General features: G+C 58.0%; 2 protein-coding genes across 2 annotated transcripts; both read left to right on the forward strand.

Moving 5' to 3' along the window:
* Positions 1-1,414: 1,414 nt before the first annotated feature.
* LOC127585936 (heme-binding protein 2-like) lies at positions 1,415-10,851 on the forward strand. Its single transcript, XM_052043690.1, has 6 exons — positions 1,415-1,477; positions 3,274-3,352; positions 4,091-4,202; positions 4,830-4,963; positions 7,801-7,958; positions 8,915-10,851. Exons 1-6 carry the CDS (start codon positions 1,419-1,421, stop codon positions 9,012-9,014), a joined length of 642 nt encoding a protein of 213 aa, XP_051899650.1. The 5' UTR covers positions 1,415-1,418; the 3' UTR covers positions 9,015-10,851.
* Positions 10,852-12,711: 1,860 nt separating this feature from the next.
* Positions 12,712-25,592, forward strand: LOC127585928 (tapasin-like). The gene is made up of 9 exons (XM_052043679.1): positions 12,712-12,861; positions 13,700-13,915; positions 16,697-16,969; positions 17,519-17,860; positions 21,219-21,542; positions 22,144-22,245; positions 22,928-22,965; positions 23,463-23,493; positions 25,307-25,592. Exons 1-8 carry the CDS (start codon positions 12,801-12,803, stop codon positions 23,475-23,477), a joined length of 1,371 nt encoding a protein of 456 aa, XP_051899639.1. The 5' UTR covers positions 12,712-12,800; the 3' UTR covers positions 23,478-23,493; positions 25,307-25,592.
* Positions 25,593-27,299: the final 1,707 nt, after the last annotated feature.

Here is a 27,299-nt window from a genome sequence, read left to right on the forward strand (position 1 = left end):
CCCGGACCCCAGCCCCTCCTACCCCACCCCACGGACCCCAGCCCCTCCTTCCCCCATCCACCCCACAGACCCCAGCCCCTCCTTCCCCAGCCCCTCCTTCCCCAACAGCCCCGGACCCCAGCCCCTCCTTCCCCCACCCCCCGGACCCCAGCCCCTCCTTTCCCCATCCACCCCACGGACCCCAGACGCTCCAACCCCTCCCCGGACCACAACCCTCCTTCCCCCATCCCCTCGGAACCCAGCCACTCCTTCCCCCCACCCCCAGACACCAGCCCCTCCCAGAACTGGCGGGAGCACCTGGAACAAAGACCATAGGCCATCCTGTGCACAGACGCCGGCTGCAGCAGTCGAATAGCTCACCTGCGCCCAGGTGCAGATCAGGAAGGAACGGTACAGTGTGGAGCCAGAGGGGTGGTCAGGTCGGTGATGGGTGGAACCAGGTGTGGAGGTAGGGGGAGGGGTGGGGGTTGGGAGACAGGTAACGAGGGAGAGGGCGGCAGGTGGAGCCAGGAGGGGGGAAGGGGGAGGGAGTGGAGACGGGCTGGGAGGTGATGTCAAAGTTGAGTTTATTGTCATCTGCACGAGTCCGTGTGCACCGGTGCAATGAAACACTTACTGCAGCAGCATCACAGAGCATCAGATCAGCAGCATTCACAAGAAAAACATCAATTAAATACAATCTTTACAAGAAAGATCACAATTAGAACAAAAAAAAGTTCATTTTAGTGCAAAGTGGTCCCGGTGCTGCTGTACTGAGGCAGTGATCAGGGTTGTGCCGGTCGGTTCAAGAACCGAATGGTTGAAGGGAAGTCGCTGTTCCTGAACCTGGTGGTGTGGGGACTTCAGGCTTCTGTACCTCCTGCCCGATGGGAGCTGTGAGAAGATGGCATGGCCCGGATGGTGGGGATCTTTGACGATGGACGTTGCCTTCTTGAGGCAGTGCCTCCTGTAGATACCCCCAATGGTGGGGAGGGGTGTGCCCGTGACAAGCCGAACCTCCTTAACCCCCTAGGAAAGTTGGGGCCCCTTCCTTGTGATTGCATCTGTGTGCTGGGCCCAGGACAGGTCGTCCAGGAATTTAAAGCTGCTGACTCTGTCCACCGTCAATCCCCTGACGTTAGACCGGTGCATGTTCACCCTCCTTCCCCTTCCTGAAGTCAACAATCAGCTCTTCAGTTGTACCGGCGCCGAGCGAGAGGTTGTTGTTGCACCACACGGCCAGGCTCCTGCTTCGCTGCGTCTTGGGGTCTGAGCGGGAGGGTCTGGCGATTCCGCGGGACACGAGCCCCAGGTGGGGGTGAGCAGGGGTGCTCCCCACTCACATTTCCCAAGGGGTGGGTGGGCTGCCGGGGGAAACGGGACCACAGGCTAATCTGCTGCCTTTCTCTCTACCCCCAGTGAGGCACGGAGCAGACAAGATGCTGGCGCTGTTGCTGTGGGCACTTCACCTCCTGTGTCAGGGAGGCTCGGCTCAGTTGTAGGTACCCGGAGCCTTCGGGGAGGGGGCTTGAGACTGTTCCGTGGGGGGGGGGGGGAATAAGGCTGCGAGTCGTTTCCCACTGCCTCCTCCCCTCGTTCCCCACCCGCTCTCCCACCCCTCCCCCTGCCTCCTCCTCCACCCCTCGCCACCTCCCCCTCCACCCCTCGCCACCTCCCCCACCCCTCCCCCTGCCCCACAGACACCTCCCCCTGCCTCCTCCCCCACCCCTCCCCACCTCCTCCACTCCGTCCCCTGCATCCTCAACTACCCCCTCCCCACCTCCTCCACTCCCCCTACTTTCTCCACAGCCCCCGCCCCCACCTGCACCCCTCTCCCCATCCCCGTGTTGAGCGGTGGACATGTTTGTACCAGTACAAATCAGAGCATCAGCACTGCACAAGGAGGCCATCCGCCCTTCATGTCCCGTGCTAGCCCCTGAAAATTAACTCCCTCAGTCGCACACCCCACCCCGCAGCCCCGTGAGTTACTCTCTCCCCCACCCCGGTCCTGATGCGAGCTGGAGATGCTGGAAACACTCAGCAGGTCAGGCAGCATATGTGGGGAGAGAAACAGAGGTGATGACTGGGGTTGAAGTCCTGTCTCTGGTTCTGTCTTGCTGGTGTTTCCAGTGTTTTCAGGCCCTGACACAGACTGCTTCCCCACCCCCACAGACAGTGAGTCCAGGACCATCCCCACTCCCTGGGGAGGAAGGTTTCCCCTCACCTACCCCCCCCCATATCATTCACCTTTCACGTTAATCTCTGCCCCTGAACCGTCTGCCAGTGGGAACACCTTCCCTCTGTTCAACCCCTCCCCACATCTTATCTCATACCCCACCACAACCCCTCTCAGTCCTCCGAGCCCCCTTACCCCCTGCCTCACCTGCCCTGTGCCCACCACCCCACTGCCCCATCCTGACCCCAGCCCCAACCCCTGCCGCGCCTTTACCATCCCCTCTGACCTCCCTCTCTCTGGTGCAGGGTGGTCTGCCCTCAGCAGAGGCCTCACCGTCGTACCCCTGCTCCCGCACTCAGCGAGCTCCAGGCTGGTATTGTGTCGCCTCCACCTCCCGGCATATTTGTTTGGGAAGAAGTCTTTACCCCCCACTGATGCCCCTTCCATCCCCAACGCTCCTCCTGCTCCTCTTGGACGTCTGGTCTTTTACCCCAACCTCAACTTCCATTTCCAACCACTGACGTGACTCCACCCGAACACCCAGCCCTCTGCTCACTCCGCACTGACCCCAACCTCAACCTCAGACCCACAGACAAGGGCAGTGCCGTTGTGGTCTGGCGGACTGACCTTGACTTTGCAGAGGCTGGGTGGCGGCTCTCGGACACTCCCTCTTACCTCCCCCACCTGTGGTCATCCTGGTCTCCCAGACCAGGAGACCCCCCCAATCCCCAACCTGACAGCTCCCCAACCCTGTTTCTATCTCAAGTCCAGACGAAGGGTCTCGACTTGAGATGTCGACTGCCCATTTCCCCCCACAGACACTGACTGACCCGCTGAGTTCTGCAACAGTTTGTGTGTTGCTCCAGATTCCAGCATCTGCAGTCTCCTGTGTCCCTCTGTTCAACCCACCCAGATCCCGTCCACCCACCTTCTCCTCCCTCGAGTTCTCCATCCCTGGAACCATTCTGGTCACCCGCCCCTGCTCCCACCCTGATCCCGTCTGCCCTTCCTCTGGGCTAGGCATGGTTCACGTGGCGTGCGCCCAGCGAGCTGTGAGCGGGGCTCCTCACGGTCGTGTTGGGCAGTACAAGCATTAACCTGGCCATTGTTCCCTGCAGGACCCGGACGCAGTTCACCTGCACCGATGCTTCTGAGTGCCCCTTCTACATAACTTTGTGTCGAGACCTGGAATATGAGGTAAGGAAAGAGTGGCTGTGCCATGGTGTGCATTGGGGTGGTGTGGGTGCTTCAGAGCCAGCAGCTGCTTTCCACTGTGCCCACCTGTAAGCACCACACCCCAACCGTCCACTCTCCAGTTCCCTCCATACATAAAGGCTTCATGCTGCAGCTGTATAAAACTCCAGTCAGGCCACACGGAGCATTTTGTGCAGTTCTGGTCGCCCCATTACAGGAAGATGTGGAGTCTGTGCAGGGGTGTAGGAGAGGTTCACCAGGTTGCTGCCTGGATTAGAGGGCATGGGCTATAAGGAGAGGTTGGACAAACTTGGGGAGTTTTCTCTGGAGCGGGGGAGGCTGAGGGGAGACCTGATGGAGGTTTCCAAGATTATGAGAGGCACCGATAGGGCAGACAGTCAGAATCTGTTCCCCAGGGTAGGAATGTCAAACACCAGGGGACATACTTTTAAGGTTGGGGGGGGAAGTTTAAAGGCGACATGAGGGGCAAGTTATTTTACGCAGAGAGTGGTGGGTGCCTGGAATGGGTTACCAGGGGTAGTAGTGGAAGGAGGCAGCTTGGTGGAGTTTAAGAGGCTTTTAAACACATGAATATGGAGGGATGCGGATGATACACAGGAGGAGGACACTTAGTATAAACTGGCATCAAGGTTGGCACAACATCATGGGCCGAATGGCCTGTTCTGTGCTGTACTGCTGTATGTTCTCTGCCTGACCCTGTGCACTTCGCTGCTCTGACAGACTCGCTTCTACGCGCCGGGTTACTGGGTGGGCACCCCGGTCCTCCCCACTGAGGCAAGGTACAGAGCCATCGGGCGCCTGAGGGAGTACTTCAACAGGCAGAACAGACCAGGTGAGGCACGTCGGAGGCTCCGGGCTCAGGCTGACTGACCGACCAGTGAGGGACCAGTATCATTGGTCGGATCACCGCAGACCGGGGGGCGGGGCCATTGCGGCCGGGGGGGGGGGGCCATTGCGGCCGGGGGGCGGGGCCACCGTGGCCATGGTGAGCAACCTGTTTCAGGCTTGATGCCCACCCCCCGCCCCCACGGCAAAGCCAGTCAGCCCAGAGCAGACCTTCACAAGTGGATCAGCAGGGAGAGAGACTGGATCCCTGGGTCAGTGGGAGATACCGGATCCCCAGCGCTGGGTCAGTGGGACAGACCAGATCCCCGGGGTCAGTGGGACAGACTGCATTCCTGGGTCAGTGGGATAGACCGGATCCCCGGGGTCAGTGGGAGAGACTGGATCACCAGTGGAGGGTCAGTGGGACAGACCGGATCCCCGGGGTCAATGGGACGGACCAGTTCCTCAGGGTCAATGGGACAGAACAGATCCCCGGGGTCAGCTGGGGGGACCGGATCCCTGGGGTTAGTGGTTGGGGGGACCGGATCCCCAGCGCTGGGATCACTGCCCGTTGCAGGGGCCGTGGGAGGGGCAGGTTTGCGTGGGTCGCACTCAGCGAATGACTGTTCCTCAGTGGTTCAGATCGAGCGGACGGCACCCACACTCACCCTGTACCGGAACATCAACGGCGTTCCCAGACCCACGGCTGTCTTCGCCTTCCTGCCCCGTCGGTTTCTCTTCAACCCGCCCGTTCCTCGGGATGAGCTGGTGAGTAGGTACCAGGGTCCTGGCGGCAGGAATCCCCGTGGCTGGGCTGACGTCCCACTCTGCCGGTCCCAGTTCCAGAGCCGGTCTTCCCTGTGGGTGCTCCAGAGACCCAGGTTCGATCCCAACCTCCGGCACTGCTTCACAGAGTCACACAGCACAGAACAGGCCCTTCAGCCCAACTGGTCCCTGCTGACCGTGTTGCCCAGCGAGCTGGTCCCATCTGCCCGCTTTTGGCCCATAGCCCTCTGAACCTCTCCTATCCATGCTTATCTAGATGGCTTTTAAACGTTGCTAATGTGCCCGCCTCAACCACTATTTCTGGCAGCTCGTTCCAAATACGCACCACCCTCTGTGTGAAGAAGCTGCCCCTGATGTCCCTTTTAAATCTTTCACCTCTGATCTTAAACCTCTGCCCTCCTGTTTTCAGCTCCCCCTCCCTGGGAAAAAGACTGTGTTCTCTCACCCTGTCTATGCCCCTCATGATCTTATATACCTCTATCAGGTCACCCCTCAATCTCCTACATTCCAGGGAATAAAGTCCCAATTTAAACAACCTCTCCTTGTAACTCAGGCCCCCAAGTCCAGGCAACATCCTGGGAAATCTTTCTGCACTCTTTCTAGTTTAGTAACATCTTTCCTGTAACAGGGTGACCAGAACTGTACACAATGCTCCAGTGTGGCCTCACCAACATCTTACAGAACTGCAACATAACTTCCCAACTCCTATACTCAGTGCCCTGCCAGGTGAAGGCCAGTGTGCCAAACACCTTCTTCACCACCCTGTCTACCAGTGACGCTGCTTTCAGCAAACTATGCACTTGTACTCCCAGGTCCCTCTGTTCTACAACACTCCCCAGGGCCTGACCATTCACTGTCTGTGTGAGTTTGCACGTTCTCCCTGTGACCACATGGGTTCCTCCGGTTCCCTCCCACATCCCAGAGACCTGCGGGGTCAGTGGGGTAATGGGCCATCGTAAACTGCCCCCAGTGGGTGGGTCAGGTGTAGAATCTGGAGGGAGTTGATGGGAACATGTTGAGGATGGGCTACAGCAAAATAAGCTAGCACAGACTCGATGGGCTGAATGTCCTCCTGCTAGGTTGCTGCATCCCCATGGGCTATCTGTACCATACTGGGACTGAGGTGTCCTTGGCTGAGACAATGGGGGTGGGGAGCGAAGATTTCAGTGTTACGTACCAACAACAACAGAAACACAGCGAGCCATGTATAAGTGTTAGAATCTATTTATTAATAACTAGTAATAATAAGAAATAAAAAGGTTAGATATTAAACATTGACCCCAAAAATAAACTTGAAGTGTGTGTGCAGCAAGTTCCCAAACCCCAGGTCAAGGAACAGTTCTCAAAGTTCAGTTCAGCAAGTCATGAAGCAAGATGATGAGCGAAGGCTTCCTGAAAACCACAGCAGAATGTAGAGAGGAATTTACGAAATTCACAAGTTCCATGATGGAACCCATACGACACCTCAATCACCAAAGATCTCCATTGCTTTGTTCTGAAGTATCTGCCACACCGAGGGCACCTGATATGTGGCTGCCCACAGATACACCTGCTTTCCAGTGCAGGTTAACAACAAAGTGGCCTCCACAGTTTGCTCCAAAAATCCATACATGGATTGTATAGTGACGGTCACAGCCATTATGCTTCACCCATAGATACAGAGACCAGCAGTCAGTCTCTCTCTCTCTCTCCATCTCTCTGTGCAACTGCCAGTATGCTCCAGTTATAGTCCTTTTTTTCATGTGCAGCAGTCAGGTAACACCACACACACACACACACACACTACTGCACTACTGTCCAGGTGCCTTAAAGGGACACTCACCAAGTTGCAATCTGGCTCGTAACATCAGTCACAACATGCTTCCCCCCCACCACATTCCTTTACCCTCACACACCACCCTGGGAACAGTGTGCTGGGGTAAGGGATATCATATGATGCAGGATATTCAGCCCATCATTCCTGACCCAGCATTCAGTCAGATCATGGCTGCCTTTCCACCTCAGTGACACTGCAGTATGTCCCATCTCTACCCCTCCCATCGATTGCCGGCTGATCTCCGTCCCAAACTCAGGCACTGAGCCCCCACCAAGTCAGGACTCTGGGGGGGGGGGGGAAACGTGCTCCCCATCGCACACCACTCCCTCTGGGACTCTGGTCCCACACTTCCCAGCCAGGGGAAGGTCGACTCCACATCTGCCCTGTCCTGTGGGAACCCCTCCCTCTCCCCACACCTGGAGCCCACCCACCCCTCCCTCCCCACACCTGGAGCCCACATCTGGGGCCCACCCACCCCTCCCTCCCCACACCTGGAGCCCACATCTGGGGCCCACCCACCCCTCCCACTCCCCACCTTGGGAATCCACACAACCCCACCCTCTCCCCACGTGGTCCAAATAACCCCTTCCACCCCCCACATCTGGTGCACCTGCCCCTTCCCACCACATCTGGTCCACCTACCCCCCATCCCCCACATCTGACCCACCTACCCCCTCGCTCTCCCCCACATCTGGTCCATGCCTCATCCTCACATCTGGATCTCACCGCAACCCCTCCCTCTCCTCACCTTTAATCCTGCCCCCAGGTTGAGATCCCGCGAACCATTCCCTTGAACCCCACCCCTGGTCAGTGGGACAGGGTCTGTGGTCTCAGGACCCCTCGCACTTACCCCGACACCCCCAGGATCACCCCCTGGCTCTGCCCTTCTCCATCAATTACCCCGCCCACCCTGACACAGCCCTGCCCTCTGACCCAGTGAGACCACACACCCCACTGACTGTGACCATTCGGCCCCTCCCACCTGGTCTCTCTCCTGCTGCAGGTTTATCTGACCTATTCTCCGGCGCAGACAGTGTTTGCGCGGTTGGCCAGTCCCTTCCTCCTCCACCTACAGCGCAGCTCGAAGGAGCTGTTCGAGGACCTGCTGCGGCGGAGGGAGCTCTTCCTGCAGGATCGCTTCTACGTGGCTGAGTTCAGCAGGTACAGGGTGCGGAGGGGTGCGGTGGGGGGATATAGGGTCCAGGGTGTACAGGGTACAGGAGGGGAGGGGTCCAGGAAGGTACCAACTGTAGCAGGGTTACAAGAGGGGTTCAGAGTACAGGAGGGGTTTGGTGAACTGGGTACAGAGGTATAGGGAGGGTTACAGAGGGTGTGGGTGGGAGGGGGGATGGGGGGACAGGGGGTGTGGGACGGGGTGTGGGAAGGGGACCAGGGTGTGGGAGGGGGACAGGGAGGGGGACAGGAGGTGTGGGAGGGGGACCAGGGTGTGGGAGCGGGGTTGGAGGGGACAGTGGTTGTTGGGGTGCAGGTGTGTTGGGGGGACAGGGTGTGGGAGGGGGTGTGGGAGGGGTACAGAAGGTGTGGGGGTTGGAGTGCAGGGGGTGTGGGAGGGGGTGTGGGGGGATAGGGTGTGGGAGTTGGGGTGAAGGGGTGTGGGAGTGCAGGGGGGGTGGGGGGACGGGGTGTGGGAAGGGTTGTGGGAGGGGTACAGTGGGAGGGGGAGGGGGTGCAGGTGGTGTGGGGGAAACACCAGGTGTGGGGGTGTGTGGGAGGGGTACAGAGGGTACCTCAGAGGGAGTTGGGGTGCAGGGGGTGTGGGGATGCAGGAGGTGTGGGGGGGGGGTTAGGGGGACGGTGTGGGAGGGGACAGGGTGTGGGAGGAGGTGTGGGAGAGGGACTGGGGTGTGGGAGGGACAGGGGATGTTGGGGGTACAGAGGGTGTGGGAGGGGGTGTTGGGGGGACAGTCTACAGGCTGAGGACAGGGGGAGAGTAGCTGATATGATGGGATCTTCCTCTCCCCGTTGGTACTCAGTACCCCATTCCCCAGATGGTGTGTCCTCTGCTCCCCGTGCAGCCCGTCCTGTGGGCTCACCTGTTGGGGAGTGGGGGGATCCTCTGCCCTTCACTAACAGTGCTTTTCCTCTCCCCCCATCAGCCAAATCCGACTGTTGGGGCGGCGCAATGAGATCTGGTACCTGGGCCGGGGGGTAACCCAGTGTGCCCTCCGTCGTGGGAGGATCTCGTCACAGCAGTGACACCATCAGACCGAGCCAATCGCCTGAAACATCCACCTGAAACCTCCACCTCCTCCACACCTCTCCACCTGTGCCCTGTGGACCGTCCAGTGACACCCACCAGATATCCATGGCTGTGCCCAGGATTCCCTGCACCCAACCTCCCTCAAACGCCTCGCAGCCTGGAAACCCCGTCCCAATCTTTCCTAAGAGTCAGCAGACCAGCAGAAGACCATCCAGTGGGATCGGGCTGCCCGCTTTCATGGATCCCTGTACTGGCTCCCCATTCTGGGACAAAGTTCGGAATGTCTCCTGCGCTTCAACCATCCACGGACAGAGACAGACGCACAATCCAAGATGTTGAGATGTTTCTGTGGGAGAGCCATAAACCCCAAGATAAGAGCTGCTTATTGACCACAGAGTGGCAAATAACCTTCTCTCGGGAAGTGGGAGTGTGGGGTGAATCTCTGGAATTCTCTGCCCTCCAAGGTGTTGGGGACCAGATCATTGGATAGGTTGAAGGGGGAGACAGATAAATATTTGAAAGATCAAGAAATTGAGGGCAACGAGGAACTGGAGAGAGGAGTTGAGACATGGGGCAGATCAGCCAGTCACAGTGAATGGGCAGGATCGAGGGGCCGAATGGCCTATTGGTGTTCACTCCGGAAATCCGGGCTCAGAATTTTCTGTTCCACCCCGAGGTCCGGCTACAGAACCTGTTCCCCGAAACCTCGGCCACATTCTCAGCCAATCTCCAATTCCGGGAGGGGTCAAGGAGAGGCATGCCCAGGATTTTGGAAAATTGTAATTCCATGCCAGAGAATTTGGGTCTGACTCTGGTCTGAAGCCTGTTGGGAGGGAATATCTGCCCAGCAGCTGAGTTCTTCCTCAGTCCCATGCCAGACAGTGGGGAGCAGAGCTCTGCTATTGGTTCTTGTGTGGGCGTGGGATTTAGGGGATCCCCATACCAATGATTCTCTCACCACTGACCCTACAACACCCTGCTCCCCACACCACAGACCCTACACCCTGCTCCCCACACCACTGACCCTACAACACCCTGCTCCCCACACCACAGACCCTACAACACCCTGCTCCCCACACCACAGACCCTACACCCTGCTCCCCACACCACTGACCCTACAACACCCTGCTCCCCACACCGCTGACCCTACAACACCCTGCTCCCCACACCACTGACCCTACACCCTGCTCCCCACACCACTGACCCTACAACACCCTGCTCCCCACACCGCTGACCCTACAACACCCTGCTCCCCACACCACAGACCCTACAACACCCTGCTCCCCACACCACTGACCCTACACCCTGCTCCCCACACCACTGACCCTACAACACCCTGCTCCCCACACCGCTGACCCTACAACACCCTGCTCCCCACACCACTGACCCTACAACACCATGCTCCCCACACCGCTGACCCTACAACACCCTGCTCCCCACACCACTGACCCTACACCCTGCTCCCCACACCACTGACCCTACAACACCCTGCTCCCCACACCGCTGACCCTACAACACCCTGCTCCCCACACCACTGACCCTACACCCTGCTCCCCACACCACTGACCCTACAACACCATGCTCCCCACACCACTGACCCTACAACACCCTGCTCCCCACACCGCTGACCCTACAACACCCTGCTCCCCACACCACTGACCCTACACCCTGCTCCCCACACCACTGACCCTACAACACCATGCTCCCCACACCGCTGACCCTACAACACCCTGCTCCCCACACCGCTGACCCTACAACACCCTGCTCCCCACACCATTGACCCTACAACATCCTGCTCCCCACACCGCTGACCCTACAACACCCTGCTCCCCACACCACTGACCCTACACCCTGCTCCCCACACCACTGACCCTACAACACCCTGCTCCCCACACCGCTGACCCTACAACACCCTGCTCCCCACACAACTGACCCTACACCCTGCTCCCCACACCACTGACCCTACAACACCCTGCTCCCCACACCGCTGACCCTACAACACCCTGCTCCCCACACCGCTGACCCTACACACTGCTCCCCACACCACTGACCCTACCAACACCCTGCTCCCCACACCACTGATCTAGGGTAACATTCACCAACAGTGCACACACACTGTTCTTGTGCCATCTTTAGTCTGTGACATACAATAATAACACCATCAGGGAACACAGGGATTTGGCTGCAGTGTGAGCCAATATTTACTCAGCAGTCTACCCCCTCCGCTTCACCACCCCCCCGCCCCAGCCTGAACACTCCCTCCCTGCACACTCTCTGCACTGTGCACTGACTGCGAAGTGACTTACTCGCCCAGTGACCTCCCAGACCTACCACCTCCCCAACCAAGGGCACCAGCACCCCCTGCAGCTTCCCTTAAACCCTCACCCCATCCTGACTGGGAAATCTATCGCCATTCCCTCACCGTTGCTGGGTCAAAGTCCTGGGACTCCCTCGCTGACACCACTGTGGGTGTACCCACACCTCAAGAACGGCAGCGGTTCGAGAAGGCAGCTCACCACCAGGGACAGCTATGGACAGGCAATTAAGTGCTGGCTCAGCCTGTGAAACCCACACCCCTTGAATGAGTAGCCAACAAACTAAATGATCCTACCTGTGTTTGATCTCACCTCTCCTTAAAGACTTTTGTATAGTTCCACTGAAAACAGATAGGATCAGACAAATTATATATGAATTGATTTCCATTTTCTCATTGTCCAACCACTCTTAAGTTCTTTGTAATTTAATAAAAGCTTTTCAAAATACCTCTGAGTGGCCTGGTTCCTGTACTGGGGGCCTGGGCCTACGGCTGGCAGGCAGGCCGATCACACTGCTGCCCGCTCTGACCTCAACTGGGGAGAGGTCGGAGGGGGGAATCGCGCTCAGACCGTGCTGGGGTGCAAGTGATGTGACAAGACAAGTGGCTCAGAGCAACGACACAGAATTACACTAAACTTACACAAACAGCAGAGGCACAACAGCAGTGAAGGCCGGGGAAGGGAGAAGTGAGATACAGTCCGGGGCAGTGTTGGGGCAGGTGGGAAAGAAGCTGTTGTCGAACCGTGAAGTGAGGGACTTCAGGCTCCTGTACCTCCTGCCTGATGGCAGCAGTGAGAAGAGGGCACGGCCCGAATGGTGGGTGTCCCTGATGGTGGGGCTGGAGGGGGTCACAGTGACAGGGAGGGGTGTAGGGGCCGGGGCGGGCGTCAGAGACCGGGAGGGGGTCACAGAGATGGGGAGGGGTGTGGGGGCTGGAGGGGTTCATGGAGACGTGGCGGGGTGTAGGGGCCAGAGGGGGGGGTCATAAGAGACCGGGAGGGGTGTGGGGGCCGGAGGGGGTCACGGAGACAGGGAGGGGTGTGGGGGCTGGAGGGGTTCATGGAGACGTGGTGGGGTCATAAGAGACCGGGAGGGGTGTGGGGGCCGGAGGGGGTCACGGAGACAGGGAGGGGTGTGGGGGCTGGAGGGGAAGGGGGGTGAGGGGAGGAGTAGGATAGGGGGAGAAGGGGGTCAGGGAGGGGATCGGTGGGAGGGGAGCATGGGAGGGCATCACGGGGAGGGAGGGGGGTCACGAGGAGGGGTGGGAGTTTAATGTTTCGTCCCGAGTCTGCGGCCGCTTTGTCTCTCTCACTGTGGGGGATTTTTCAGCAGAGGGTCCCGGCGAATCCTCCCCTCCCCGTCCCCTCCTTCCCCTCCCCTCCCCTCCCCTCCCACCCCGCTGCTGTTCCGGGAAGAGAAAGTGAAACCTCCAGTGATCAGCGGCCCAGCGCTCCCGCCGCCCCGCCATGGACGCTGCCGCTGCCCGGCTCGGCTTCGCCCTGCTCCTCGGCACCTGCTGCCCGCTAGGTAAAGCCCCCAGCCCCGCCGACCCCCCGGCCTGAGTCCCGGGGACAGGGGCGATCCACCCGCCCGGAAACAGGCCCTTCGGCCCGCCGTCCCCTGCCAGCCTCGGCGCTCGCGCCCCGGCCTGCTCCGACCTATCGGCCCCGCCAGCCCGTGCTCTCCCCCCGGTCGCTCCTCACAGCTCCGGAAACTCCGGTTCGATCCCGGGACCGACCCCCCATCCCCCCGCGAATACCAACCCCCTTTCCGGGACCGCCCCCCCCCGAATACCGACCCACCCCCCGGGACTCCCGCCGGGACCCCCCCCCCCGGGACTCCCGCCGGGACCCCCCCCCACCGGGACTCCCACCGGGACTCCCGCCGGGACCCCCCACCCCCCCGCCGGGACCCGCCACCCCTCCCCGGGACTCCCGCCACCCCCCCCCCTCCCCGGGACTCCCGCCACCCCCCCCCCCTCCCCGGGACTCCCGCCACCCCCCCCCCCTCCCCGGGACTCCCGCCGGGTCCCTCTGTAAACACTGGCACTCTGCGGATGTATTTGCGGGCGGTGCATCACCGTATCACAGTGTCCCCGTCCCTCCCGCCAGCTCCTCCCAATGCTGGCACGGAGCATTCCCTTGGGAACTTCCCACCCTTGGTGGGTTCCTCGAACTCGCAGGTTAATCATGGGAAGGGCGTTATAAGGGGGTGAATCCGGGAAGGTGGGGGGTCCGGACCAACCACGGGAGGTCGGGGGCAAGTCTCCAGCAGCTGCTGGGAATGGCATTCCCAAGGGTACCGGCTGGGACGCGGCGGCTCCTGAGTGTTTGCCAAGGTTAATCACGATGCTGTCTGTGCCCAGCTTTGAGCCAGGGTTCTGCGCCGGAGTCTGGGACACTGATGGACTGCAAGTTTGTGGAGGAGGCACGGGGCAAGGGGAACTTCCCCGGCTCCGTGGACCAGACCGAAGCTCTCCTGCTGCTGCGGAAAGTCTCCGGAAAGGAGATGGAAAACGAACCGCCCTCAGGTGTGGCTGTGCCCCCTGACCTGAAGCCTGGCATGTTCCTCGAGGTCTTTGGTAAGATCCCATAAACTCCGAGGTGTGAGGGAAACAGGTGGGATTGGTTTATTGTTGTCACTTGTACCAAGGTACAGGTCAATTCATTACGTGCATTGAGGTAGTGCAGAGTAAAACAATAACAGAATACAGAGTAAAGTGTCACAGCTACAGGGAAGTGCAGTGCAGGTAGACAATAAGGTGCAAGGTCACAACAAGGTAGATCGTGAGGTCATGAGTCCATCTCATCGTATAAGGGAACCATTCAATAGTCTTATCACAGTGGGGTAGAAGCTGTCCTTGTCTGGTGGGACGTGCCCTCAGGCTCCTGTATCTTCTACCTGATGGAAGAGGAGGGAAGAGAGAATGTCCCGGGTGGGTGGGGTCTTTGATTATGCTGGCTGCTACACCAAAGCAGTGAGAGGTATAGACAGAGTCGAAGGAGGGGAGGCTGGTTTCCATGATGTGCTGGGCTGTGTCCACAACTCTCTGCAGTTTCTTGCGGTCTTGCCATACCAAGCCGTGATGCTTCCTATGGTGCATCAATAAAAGTTGGTGAGTGTCAAAGGGGACATGCCAAATTTCTTTAGCTTCCTGAGGAAGTAGAGGCGCTGGCGAGCTTTCTTGGCCTTAGTGTCTACATGGTTGGACCAGGACAGGCTAATGGTGATGTTCACTCAGATTGAAGCAGGGGGAGGTTAAATATGTCTGAAAATAGCCCTGCTGGCTGATCAGCACAAAACCTGAGCACAAGTCCAGGGACATGATCCAGGCCAGATGCTTTCCTCTGGTTCACTCTCTGGAAGACTGATCTTACGTCCTCGGCAGTGATCACGGGCTCAGTTGCATCATGTTCCAGAGGCTGTCAGGGTGGATGATGACGATCCGCTCCCCTTCTGTTCAAAATGCGCATAGAATGCGTTCTCATCAGGAAGGGATGTGCTATTGTTAACTACACAGCCCGACTTCATTTTGTAGCCCGTTATAGCGTGTAAGCCCTGCCACAACTGACGGCTGGTCTGGGACTCTATTTTGAACCGATATTGTCTCTTGGCATTCCTGATAGCTTTCTGGAGGTTGTCTCTTGATTTCTTGTAAAGGTCAGGGTCACCTGATTTGAATGCAGCAGTCCTCGACTTCAGCAAGGAGTGGATCTCCTGGTTCATCCATGGCTTCTGGTTTGGGAACACCCATATTGTCCTCTTTGGTACACAGTCCTCAACACATTTGCTGATAAAGTCTGTGATGGTGGTGGCACCCTCATCTAGGCTGGCAGCTGAGTCTTTGAACATGGACCAGTCCACTGACCCAAAGCAGTCATGTAGGAGCTCATCTGCTTCCTCAGACCAGCACTGCACGACTCTCCGTACCGGATCCTCCTGTTTCAGTTTCTGTTTGTATGCAGGGAGGAGGAGCACAGCCTGGTGGTCTGATTTCCCAAAGTGAGGGTGAGAGGTGGCTTGGAAGGCATCTCTGATGGTTGTATAGCAATGGTCCAGGGTGTTAGGGCCCCTGGTGGGACAGGAGACATACTGGTAGTATTTTGGCCTGGTTGAAGTCGCCTGCGATAATGAAGAGGGCCTCAGGGTAGCCTGTTTCAAGGTTATTGGCCACAGAGTATAGCTCATTGAGTGCAGACTTCATGTCCATCTGGGGTCGGATGTAGACTGCCATCAGGATAGCTGGTGACCTCCCGTGGCAGGTAGCATGGTTGACACTTCACCATTAGATAGTCCAGGCTGGGTGAGCAGGAGCTCGCCAGGACTGTTACGTCTGAACACCATGAGTTATTGATTGAGAAGCAGACCCCTCCGTCTCTAACTTTGCCCGAGGATGCTGTATGGTCCATTTGGTGGATTGAGAAGCTGTCAGGTTGAATAGCACAGTCAGGTGAAACAGGTGTGAGCTACGTTTCGGTGAGACAGCACACAGCAGTCCCTCAGTTCACTTTGGTAGGTCAGTCTTGCCCTTCATTAACTTTGTTCTCAATGGCCTGGACATTAGCGAGGAACTCTGCTTCCTACCATTAAGACAATTGTGTATCCAATTAGCCAGATCTCCCTGGATTCCATGTGATTTAACCTTCCATTGAAGCCTACCATGTGGAACCTTATCAAAGGCCTTACTGCAGTCGACATAGACCACAGGTACTGCCCTGTCCTCATCAACCTTACCTCTTCAAAAACTCAGTCAAGTTCATGAGGGATGATCTCCCATACACACAGCCATGCTGACTATTCCTAATCATATCTTTCTAAATGCTTACATCTTATCCCTCAGAATCCCTGCAGTAACTTACCCAACACAGATGTGAGGCTTACTGGCCCACAGTTCCCAGGTTTTTCTTTACTGCCCTTCGTAAATAAAGACACAACATTCACTCCCATCCAGCTTACGAGCACCTCACCAGCTCTCTCATACTTCGAATCCTGTGATGTTTATGTCCCAGTTGACAAAGCAACACTTCACCTGTTTGGTACTAACAGATGATTCCACTGCACTCTTCCTTGCCAAGGTATATTTCCTACGTAATATTACACTATACAGAGTCGGGACCTTTATCCTCAGAATGGAGAATTTAACATTCTCACTAATGTTAATTTTTGAGGCAGAGGGAGACCAATTCTTGATCTTTGAGAGGGTGAAAGGTTACTGAGGGTCAGTGGGAATGTTGGCGTGACAGTCAGACTTGCACTGGTGTTGTTGAATGGGGTAGGGAGGCTGGAGGGGCAGAGTGGCCTTGTCCGGCTGCTCCTGCTGGTTACTGAGGGATGATCTGCCTCCTCTCCCCTCCCGGAATAGATTACTCGCAGGTCATGGCGCACCCAGGCTTCCGCCGTCCAGAAGACCTGAGGGAGAAGCACAGCTGTGAGATCAACAAGTACCTGCCCCAGGAGGCGACCGTGGCCTGGGCCAACCCCCTGACGGAGGACGAGAGGACCCCCGCCTACCAGTCCCGGAGGTGGCTCAGCACTCACCTGGGCACCTGGGACCACTCCTTTAGTGTGACCAGTCTCCATCGGGTGGTGACCGAGCCCAGCACAGAGGAGGAGCCTGCACCTGTCCAAACCTCAGGTACGTCCCCCGTGCCTCCCCCTGCCCCCACACGGGGGGGGGGGGGGGGTTGACCAGTGAGAGGGAAGGTGGCATAGACAGGTTTGGCCCAGTCCCATCAGCTTGTGCCCTGGGTCAACACCTCAGCGGGACGGGAGAGGACCCGGACCACACTGGTGGGGAGGGGGCACCGCACGGTGGGGGGGGGGGGGGTTCAGTGTGGAGGGGGCGGCATGCTGTGGGAGGGGTGGTAGTGAGGGAGGGTCACACTGTGGGATGGGCAGTACTGAGGGAGGGGAGGTGCTGAGGGGGTGTCACATTGTGTGAAGGGTGCCGTGGGAGGGGTGGTGGGGAGGGAGGTGCGGTGCATCGTGTGAGATGCCGGGGGGGACGGTGGGGAGGGAGGGCTGGTGGGGAGGGAGGTACGGTGTGAGATGTCAGGGCGGGGGGTGGGTTAGTTGGGTGACCTGGGTTCAGTGCCCGAGGGCTCTGCCACGGTTGGGTAAACACCAGTCCCTGCACCTCCCCTGATGACAGGCGACCCCTTCCCTCTCTCTCTTTCCCCTGCAGTTGTCCTGAACGTGTTCAGCCGCACGCCGCTCGTCAGCACCAGACTGGGCCAGGACGTGCTGCTGGACTGCGGCTTCACTCTGGACCGGGCGACAGGCTTCGCGCTGGAGTGGCGTTACCAGTTCCAGGGCAGCGGGCACCTGGTCTACGCCTACAATGGGCTGCAGGACCGGGTGCATGTGGCGCAGCCAGGCACAGAGCTGCTGCTCGACCTGCTGCACCGCTGGGGTAATGCGTCGCTGTTGATCCGCAGCGTGGACCTGCGACATGAGGGGACCTACATCTGCACCGTCTACGCCCCCAACCTGCAGTCGCAGCAGGCCATCAGCCTGAAGATCTCAGGTGCGTCCCTTTGGCCCATCCCATCCGTGCTGGCTCCCGGTTGACCAGTCCCCTTGGTCCCTCTGTCTGCCCTCTTGCCGCACATCCCTGTGAATTATTCCCCCTGTACTGATCCAGTTCCCGTTGGAAGACCCTGATGGTTCTGTTCTTACCTCCATCCCCCCCCCCCCAACAGACTGTGAGTCCCAGACGGTCCCCACTCCCTGGGGAGGAGGTTCCTCCCCAAGCAGTATCCCTCACCCTTCACCTTAAATCTGTGCCCCGGTCCGTGAACCGTCTGCCAGTGGGAACACCTTCCCTCTGTTCACCCCGTCTCCATCCACCCCCATCCCATCTCCTCCCATCCTTCTCTCTCCGAGGCAACAGTCCCGGCTTCTCCCGTCTCCCCCCTGGGGCTGAAACCCCTCCTCCCTGGAACTGTTCCGGTAACTCTCCCGCCTTCACCTCCTCCCGAAAGTGCGGAGATCGGGATGCAGCCCCCGAGCTGTGGCCCGACCAGGGTTTGTGTTGGTTTGTTATTGTCACCTGTACCCAGACACGGTGAAAAGCTCTGCCTGCCTGCCATCCAGACAGGTCATTGCCAGACTTTAGTACAGCAAGGTAGTAAAAGGAAAACAGAATGGGGAGTGCAGTGTCCCAGCGACAGAGAGAGTGCAGTGCAGGCAGACAATAAGGTGCAAGGGCCACGGCAAGGTACACTGAGAGATTAAGGAAGCATCTTTTAGTGCATGAGGGGTCTGTTCAACAGGTTCAATGTGAACGCTCCCCTTCCCTGCCCTTCCCACCTCTGTGCTCTGGGACTTTGTTGAGCCCAGGTTCCTGGGTGTTTCACTGCCCACCCAGAGATTCCCCAGGATTTGTGCAGTTGCACACGGTCCCTGTGCTCTGACGCAGCCCGTAACCTCGGCTGGAGGCTATGCCAGTGACTCCATTACAGCTGGGTGTCCATCCCCCGGCATTGTCCACATGGGTTAACAACTGGTGGGGAGGAACAGTTGTCACAGAGCGTGATGGGACAGTGACAGAACAGAGAATGGTGTGGTGAAGGTTGTCTCAGATTACAACAGGATCTCGGTCAACTGGGGAAATGGGCCAAGGCATGGCAGATGGAACTTAACTTGGACAGTGTTGCATCTTGGTCAGTTAAACCAGGGCAGGACTTGCACAGTAAGTGGCAGGGTTCTTGGGGAGTGCTGTGGAACAGAGAGACCTCGGGGTACGGGTACATGGTCCCCCAAAGTGGTGACACAGGTAGACAGGGTGGGGAAGAAGGCGTTTGGCACCCTGGCCTTCATCAGTCAGGGCTCTGAGTACAGGAGTGGGAACATGGTGCTGCCACTGTACAAGTCGTTGGTGAGACCACACTTGGAGCACCGTGCGCGGTTCTGGCCGCCCAGCTGTAGGAAGGTCCCGTTTCCTTGCCGAGAATGCAGAAGGAGTATGTTCAGCTTGTTCTGTCCACACCAACTCTCTACCAGAACAACTGACAAGCTCTACCCCCAGCCTCATCTCTGGACTCTTGCAAGTTTCTCTTCGCTGCATATTTCTCCGGTTGCCTCTTGAGGGTCACCATAGGACTTGCCCCCAGCTGCAGACAGGTCCCAACCTCACACTGTGTAAAACACTTCCTCCTGATGTCACTCCGGGTTCTGTACCCCTTTCCTACACACCTGTGACCTCTGGTCCCTGGCCTCCTCCACCAGCGGGAACAGCCCACCCCACCACCCACTCTGCCTGGATGCCACTTCAGTCTCAACCTCTCCGATCTGCCCCCTGTGACTGTAGCTACTCACCCCAGGATCCCTCCCCATCAACCTCTCTGGACCCCCTGCTGTCCCGCCACATCCTTCCCACCAGGTGGTGAGCAGACTGACCCCAACCCTTGGGCTGAGGCTGCTCCGGTGCTGTATAAAGGTTGGGTGTGACTGCCCTGCTGTTCCTCTGTACGCCTCTCTCCATAAAGCCCAGAACTGTGTCCGTCTCATTCACCCTTTCTCACCCCCCCCCCCCGACACGTTCAATGCCCCGTGCATGCCCCCAGCTCTCTCTGCCCCTGCCCCCCCCACCTTTTAGAACAGGATCTTTTATTGCTTCTCCTCATCCCTCCCAGCAGACCCTGACACCAGGCACGTCTCCGCACTAAACTCCATCTGGCACGTGTCAGCCTGTCCCACAGCCTGTCTGTACCCTGCTGTGATCTGTCACCGTCCCCTCCTGGGTCACTGGACGTGGAAGGCAGTCAGGCCCCTGAAGGACATCTCTAAACCAGGGACAGAACACAGTGGCCCTTCGGCCCACCCTGTCTGTGCTGAACACGATGCCAAATTAAACAGCAGAGGATCACAACCCTCCATTCCCCGCCCATTCACGTGTCTGTCTAAGAGCCTCTTCAGTGCCTCGATCGTATCTGCTTCCACCCCCACCTCTGGCAGCCTGTTCCAGGCACCCACCGCTCTCTATGTAAACGAACACCCCACACATCTCCCTTAAACATTCCCCCCTCACCTTAAACTCATGCCCTCTAGTATTGGACTGACTCTCTACCCTATCTCTGCCTCTCCTAATTTTATAAACTTCTATCAGGTCTCCCCTCAGCCTCTGCCGCTCCAGAGAAAACAACCCGAATTTGTCCAACCTCTCCCTACAGCACATGCCCTCTAATCCAGGCAGCATCCTGGTGAACCTCTCCTGCACCCTCTCCAAAGCCTCCACATCCTTCTCGTAACATGGTGACCAGAACTGCATACAATGCCCCAAGTGCGGTCTAACCGAAGTTTTGTACAGCTGTAATGTAACATCCTGATTCTGTCCTCAGCGCCCCGACTGATGAAGGCAAGTGTGCTGTGCACTTTCTGTACCACCCTATGTCCTTGCGTGGCCACTCTCCGGGAGTTATAGACTTGCCTCTGTACACCAATGCTGTTAAGAGCCCTGCCATTTACTGTACACTTTCCCCTTACATTTGACCTCCCAAAGTGCAACACCTCAACCTTGGCTGGATTGAACTCCATCTGCCATTTCTGCGCCCATATCTGTATCCCGCTGTGTCCTTAGCCAAACCTCTACACTGTCTGCAACTCTCCCAATCGTTGTGTCATCTGCAAACTTACTAATCAGTCCGTGTGCGTGTTTGTTGTTCCTGAGCGAGAAGCCACTTCCCCCAGCCCGTGGAACACAGGCCACGGGATGGGGTGGGCTGTAAACCAGCTGACAGACCCTTTGGGACCCCTGGACTGGGGATTGGATGCCCCGCAGGGTGTAGAGCCAAACCCCAGGGTAAAGCCCTGGGGGCCACGCCCGGCTCTTGGTGTGACCCACCCACGGGTGGGGCTCTCACTGCCTCCTGTTTGTGTTGCAGAGCCACCCACCCCGGTGCTAAGACCGGACCCCCTGTACCTGAACCCAGGGCAGACGCAGGACGTCCTGTGTGAGGTGCTGGGCTACTACCCGTTGGATGTCAGTGTGACCTGGACCCGGAGGGTGCCCGGAAACAGCAGTGTGGAGCATCTGCCCAACAGCTGGCTCAACGGACATGACAGGAACAGTGACGGCACCTTCAACGTGACCAGCGTCATCTCGGTCAAGCCCAGCGCGGCCGATCACGGTGCCATCTACACGTGTCATGTGCAGCATGTGTCTGTGAAGGGAGGGGTCAGCAAGAGCCTGACCCTCAAGGTGGCAGGTGAAGAGTGTGGCGCTCCCTCCCTCCTCACCGCACCTCCCGCGGCGATCCCTCCCTCCTCACCGCCCCTCCTGCAGTGTGGTGCAGCCCTCCCTCACCGCCCCTCCCACAGCATGGTGCTCCCTCCTCACCGCCCCTCCCGCGGCGCTCCCTCCCTCCTCACTGCCCATTCCGCGGCGTTCCCTTCCTCCTCACCGCCCCTTCCGCGGCGTTCCCTCCCTCCTCACCACCCATCCCGCGGTTCTCCCTCCCTCCTTACTGCCCCTCCCACAGCACAGTGCTCCGTCTCCACCACCGTCCCTCCTCACCACCCCTCCCACAGCGTGGCACTCCCTCAGCACCCTCTGGGTGGAGAAACCTCTCTCCATCTCCGGCCGACCCCTCATTCCGAGACGTTGCCCCCCCGCCCCCAACCCCCCTGATCCCAGTCCCAGCGTCCTCGTCCGGGGGACACATCCCACCCATCCAGCTCCAGCTCCGGCCTCCGACCCGTCCGGCCCTGGCATCCCCGGCATCCCCACCATCCCGCCCGTCTGGCCCCGGCAGGACTCTGGACTGATCTGCCGAGGGTCCTGACTGAATCTTGCTGCTGTGCCTGCAGGAGCGTCGGGTCCGTCGGTGGAGGACGTGCTGGGGATGCTGGTCTGTGCCTTCGTCCTGTACGGTGTCCTCAAGCTGCTCTACGGCTGCCTGCTCCCGCACAGTGAGTGTCTGCGGCTGGCAAGGCACAGACTCGTCGGCTGGGGACGGGGGCGAGGGGCGCGGCCGGGGAGGGTGGGGGCGAGGGGCGCGGCCGGGGAGGGCGGGGGCGAGTGGTGCGGCCGGGGAGGGCAGGGGCTGCTCTGTGGAGACAGTCAGGCCGGTGACCAGGCCAGGGTTCCCGACGTTGGCTCCGGTCCTCCCCACAGGTGCTGCCTGACCTGTGGAGTCTTTCCTGGATTTCCAGCATCTGTGGTGTTTCGTTTTCTGGAGAGACTGGGAAAAGCCTGCTCATCCCAAGCAACGAGGAGCAGGAGCTGGCCACTCGGCCCCTCTGTTTCTGCTACCCCAGTCTGGTCCCATCCCGGCTTCAGTTGCATTTCTCCTCCCCTCCACCCCTCCCCGTCTCTGTGACCCCCTCCGGCCCCTACACCCCTCCCTGTCTCTGTAACCCCCTCTGGCCCCTACACCCCTCCCTGTCTCTGTGACCCCCTCTGGCTCCTACACCCCCCCATCTCCAGTGTGAGGTGTTGGCTGACGGTTTACAGTGAAGACGGTGGCAATATCCAGGGTAATGGCAGGGAGGTGGGTGGTGGTGGTTTGGGTGGGGGTGGGGGTGGGAACAGGTTTGGGGGTGGGGGGAATGTGGTCAGTATCACATGCTGTCTTGTCCCTCCCTCCCTCAGACTCCCAGCTCAACGTTTGTACAGAGGAAGGTGAAAAGGTAACTGGTGTGTTGTTGATAAGGCCGGGGCTCGTGGTCTGCGCACTGCTCTCCGTCTGCCTTTGGGGTGGGTGGGAGCCGAGCTGATGGTGGGGGGTGCAGTGGGTGCGAACCCCCCTCCCAGCCTGTCAATGCCCCCTGTGTAACGGGATATGGCCAAGGTCAGCACTTACTGCCCACCCGGAGGAGGTGGGGGCTGAGGCACTGCGGACCCTCTGGTGAAGGTGCTCCCACGGTGTCCCGGGGTTTAGCCCCCGCGGTGATAGGTTTCCATCTGGGGATGGTGTGGGACTGGGAGGGGAACCTGCAGGTGGTGGTGCTCCCCTGCTGCCCTCGTCTTGGGGGAGGGGCTGTTTTGGGGAGGGGGGTTGTTTTGGGGAGGGGGGTTGTTTTGGGGGGTTGTTTGGGGAGGGGGTGTTTTGGGGGGTTATTTGGGGAGGGGGGTGTTTTGGGGGAGGGAGGGTGAATGTGTTTTCATGCTCTGCCTTTCTTTTCAGGAGAAGAGTCACTGACCTGTGAAGTTTTGGGGTAGGTACAAATGGGTCGGTGGGGGCGCACAGGAGGTAGGGGGTGGGAACTTCCCAGTGCCTGAGGTAGAGACCATCCACAGTAAACCAACCTATCAGCTCTGCCCTACCATTGGCTTGCAGTAAACCAGCTAATTAGCACAGTCCTCACAATGAGGGGTAGCCCGGTGCAGGGGGAGGGGCGGGGTGTGGTGGGGGAAGCATCTGCCCTCGGAGGGAGGTGAATCTTTGGAATTCTGTCCCCCTGGAGCTCCGGAGCTGGAGTCACTGCATACGTTTCTGGTTGGGATCAAATGTTTTTCAGTCTGTTGGTGGTTGTGGAATTGTGTGTGGGGGGGGGGGAGGGGGCGAGAGGAGGTGGGGCTGGGATTGGACCTCGCTCTGAGGAAGTAGGATCGAGGGGCCGAGTGGCCAGCTCCCAGTCTCACAGGCGAGATGTCAAACTGTGCCTCGTACCTCAGATAGGAAGGGGGGAGAAGGGAGGGGGGAGAAGGACGAGGGGGGAGGATGATGGAGGGGGGAGGAGGCGGAGAAGGACAAGGGATGGAAGGGGAAGAGGGGGAGGATGAGGAAGGGGGGTCATTGGGGCTACAGAAGGAAGCCCCTGACGTCGACTGACAGTTGTCATTTGCCCTGAATCAACCTCCATGTATCGCAAGACCTGGGGAACACCCACTGTGCCCTCTCCCCACTGCCCCTCCCCTCATTATCGATTATCGAGCCATGCTTGGGGGGGAAGAGCAAATGGGTGTCCCCCAGGGTCCTGAGGCCGGTTTTCAACCCTCAGCCACCACCAGATTCAGAGTGGCGTTGGTGAGATCCATGTCGGGCGTCAGGCTTCCTGCAGCCCAGAGTGGCCACGGCTACACTGCGGGATGGACAGGTCCTTGCCCTGTCTGTGTGGCCCTGCGGTCATGGACGAGGATGGGGTAACCAGAGGAGGGCTTCCCTGGGCTACAAAATGGCCCTCAGAACATTTTACAGTTGCAGAAACAGTGAGATGGCTGCAGAGCTTTTGACAACTTGTGCAGAGCTCTGCTGGGAGCACAAATAGAACACTGGGACCAGCTCTGAACTGGAGTGACGATTGATTCTGGGGTGGGGTGGTGAAGAAGCAGATTGGGCTTGTCCTCTGAATCATAGATTCATACAACACGGAAACAGGCCCTTCAGCCCAACTGGTCCATGCTAACCAAGATGCCCATCTAAGCCAGTCCCATTTGCCCGCGTTTGGCCCGTATCCCTCTGAACCTTTCCCATCCATGGACCTGTCCAAATGTCTTTTAAATGTTGTTAATGTACCTGCCTCAACCACATCCTCTGGCAGCTCGTTCCGTACACTCACCACCCTCTGGGTGAAGAAGTTGCCCCTCAGGTTCCTATTAAATCTCTCCCCTCTCATCTTAAATCTACGCCCTCTGGTTCTTGATTCCCCAGCCCTGGGGAGAAAAGATTGTGTGCGTTCCCCTATCTGTGCCCTCATGATTGTATACACCTCTACAAGATCACCCTCATTCTCCTGCACTCTAATGAAGTGTAGAGGCATCAGACAAAGTCCCTGGAGGCTGACCAACCCAGGTGTGTGGGCTGCCACTAACCCCAGCACACACTCATCAAACGGGCAACAGTCGGAGAATAGGACGGGTTCATTGTGGGTGGTCTCTACACTACACCAGACTCGCTGCAGACAGTGTGAGCACACACGGTGAGGTAGTTTTCTGCCCCGTTCACTCACTCCCCTCCTTTAGTGCATTCTGTGGCCTCTGTTGATAAGTTGTTGCTTGTACTGTTGTAACGGGTGTTGTCTGTTCCAGGTCCTCTTCAACCTGTACTGCCTTGCGAGCTGTCCTCTCTGTACAGAAGGAAAATGGAGCACCTTTCGTTTCTATTTTTATAGCATGAGCCTTTCATGGATTGAGGGGTGAACCATGTTAAATGTGGACTGTTTTTTTGTGTCTGTCTTTAATATATTGAGAGGTGTGTCTTTCATGGATTGAGCTGTGAACTGCGTTAAGTGCAGACTGTTTACGAGGTGTGTATAATTCTCTGAAGTGTTCACTGTGTGTGCAGAGTTATGGAATAAACTGCACTACTTCCTTACCTGTCTGGGGTCGGAGTTCATCATTGTGTTTCCGGAAATCTGGATCTGCTGCATCCGAGAACTTTGTCATGGAATGTGGTGGGTGTTGGGGCGTGGGGGAGGAGGAAGATCTTTGCTTCTGAACAGAATGAAAGAGACGTTGAGGGCAGGGGGAACCGGTGGGTTTGGGAGCGATGGACCAGGCGACATTTCAAGGGACAACATTGGGTTTAGATCCAGAGGTGCAGCGTGTCCAGGACAGAGGTTCTGGTGCTGCCTCTGGTTTATCGACACTGTCCAGTTCTTTCCCTGATCTGTCCTCTCCTGGGATTAACTTGGCTGCTGATAAAGTGATGGCCCATTGTTGATGCAGGGTGGATGTTCAGCCCTCCTTGCTGTCTCCGTGCCCAACACCAGGACCCACCAGGTCCCGTGACTGTTCACTGCAAGCTGCCCCTCAGCAGAGATCAGGAAGATTGACGAGGGCAGGGCAGCAGATGTTGTCTATGTGGCCATTGACAAGGTCCTGCATGGTCGGCTGCTCCAGAACACAAGGGATCCACGGGAGCTGGACAACTGGATACATAATTGGGTTGGTGGTAGGAATCAGAGGGAGGGAGTGGAGGGGTGTTTTTCTGGAGGCCTGTGACCAGTGGTGTGCCGCAGGGATCGGTGCTGGCTCCTCTGTGTCACGTATATGAATGATTTGGATGAGAATGTAGCTGGCACGGTTGGTAAGTTTACGGATGACACTTAAACTGGCGGTGCTGTTAGAATGAAGCAGGTTCTCTAAGCTTACAACAGGATCTGCATCAACTGGGAAAGTGGGTGGCAGATGCAGTTTAACATGGACAAATTCAAAGAGATGCATCTTGGGAAGTCAGACCAGGGCAGGACGTAAAGAGTGAACGGCAGGGCCCTGCGGAGGGTCATAAAAGCAGAGAGACTGAGGGGCATGTAGATAGTTCCCTGAAAGTGGCAACACAGGTAGACAGGGTGGTGAAGGTTGTCTTCATTGGTGGAGGCACTGGGTATGGGAGTTGTACAAAATGTCGGTTTGGCCGCAGCTGGTGTGTTGCGTGCAGTTCTGGTCACCACACTATAGGAAGGGTGTGATTGAGCTGGAGAGGTTCACAAGGTGGTTTGCTGGACTGGAGGGGTTTGAGTGAGGATAGGCTGGGACTGTTTACCCTGGAGTGAGGGAGGTCGAGGTGACACGATAGAGGTATATAAAATGAAGAGAGGCATAGACAGGGTAAATAGCCAGTGTCTGTTTCCCATGGCAGGTGAGTTGAAGAAGAGGAGGTTTAAAGGAGATCTGAGGGGTGAATCTTTCACAGGGTAGCTGGTGTCTGGAACGAGCGGCCAGAGGAGCTGGTGGAGGCAGGAACAGTAACAACATTGAAGAGGCATCTGGTCAGGTACCTGAAGGAGCAGGGCCGAGGGAGGTAGAATTAATGCAGGCAAGTGGGATTGGTGTAGATAGGCATGATGGTCGGCATAGACATGATGGGCCGAAGGGCCTGTTTCTATGCCGTACAATTCCGTGACTCTACAAGGGCAGATCAGGATAGTGTCCCAGGCAGAATTGGATTGGGAAGGGAATGGGAATGTCCTACGGTCAGATCCTTGGACCGTTGACCCCAGATACGTACTGGCTACAGTGACCTTCGTGTCAAGCAGTGTTGGGTGTGGGTAAAAGCAAAGGAAACTGGTCTGCTGACCGA

The sequence above is a fragment of the Pristis pectinata genome, chromosome 34 (genome assembly GCF_009764475.1).
Source record: "Pristis pectinata isolate sPriPec2 chromosome 34, sPriPec2.1.pri, whole genome shotgun sequence".
NCBI lineage: Eukaryota > Metazoa > Chordata > Chondrichthyes > Rhinopristiformes > Pristidae > Pristis > Pristis pectinata.

Bases quoted from the DNA above. Each gene is read 5' to 3' on its own strand.
- LOC127585936 (XM_052043690.1), top strand. From the start codon at position 1,419: ATGCTGGCGCTGTTGCTGTGGGCACTTCACCTCCTGTGTCAGGGAGGC. The intron at 4,964-7,800 runs GTGAGTAGGTAC...CTCCTGCTGCAG, and splicing joins CCGTTCCTCGGGATGAGCTG to GTTTATCTGACCTATTCTCC. The intron at 7,959-8,914 runs GTACAGGGTGCG...TCCCCCCATCAG, and splicing joins TACGTGGCTGAGTTCAGCAG to CCAAATCCGACTGTTGGGGC.
- LOC127585928 (XM_052043679.1), top strand. From the start codon at position 12,801: ATGGACGCTGCCGCTGCCCGGCTCGGCTTCGCCCTGCTCCTCGGCACC. The intron at 12,862-13,699 runs GTAAAGCCCCCA...GTCTGTGCCCAG, and splicing joins CGGCACCTGCTGCCCGCTAG to CTTTGAGCCAGGGTTCTGCG. The intron at 16,970-17,518 runs GTACGTCCCCCG...TTTCCCCTGCAG, and splicing joins TGCACCTGTCCAAACCTCAG to TTGTCCTGAACGTGTTCAGC.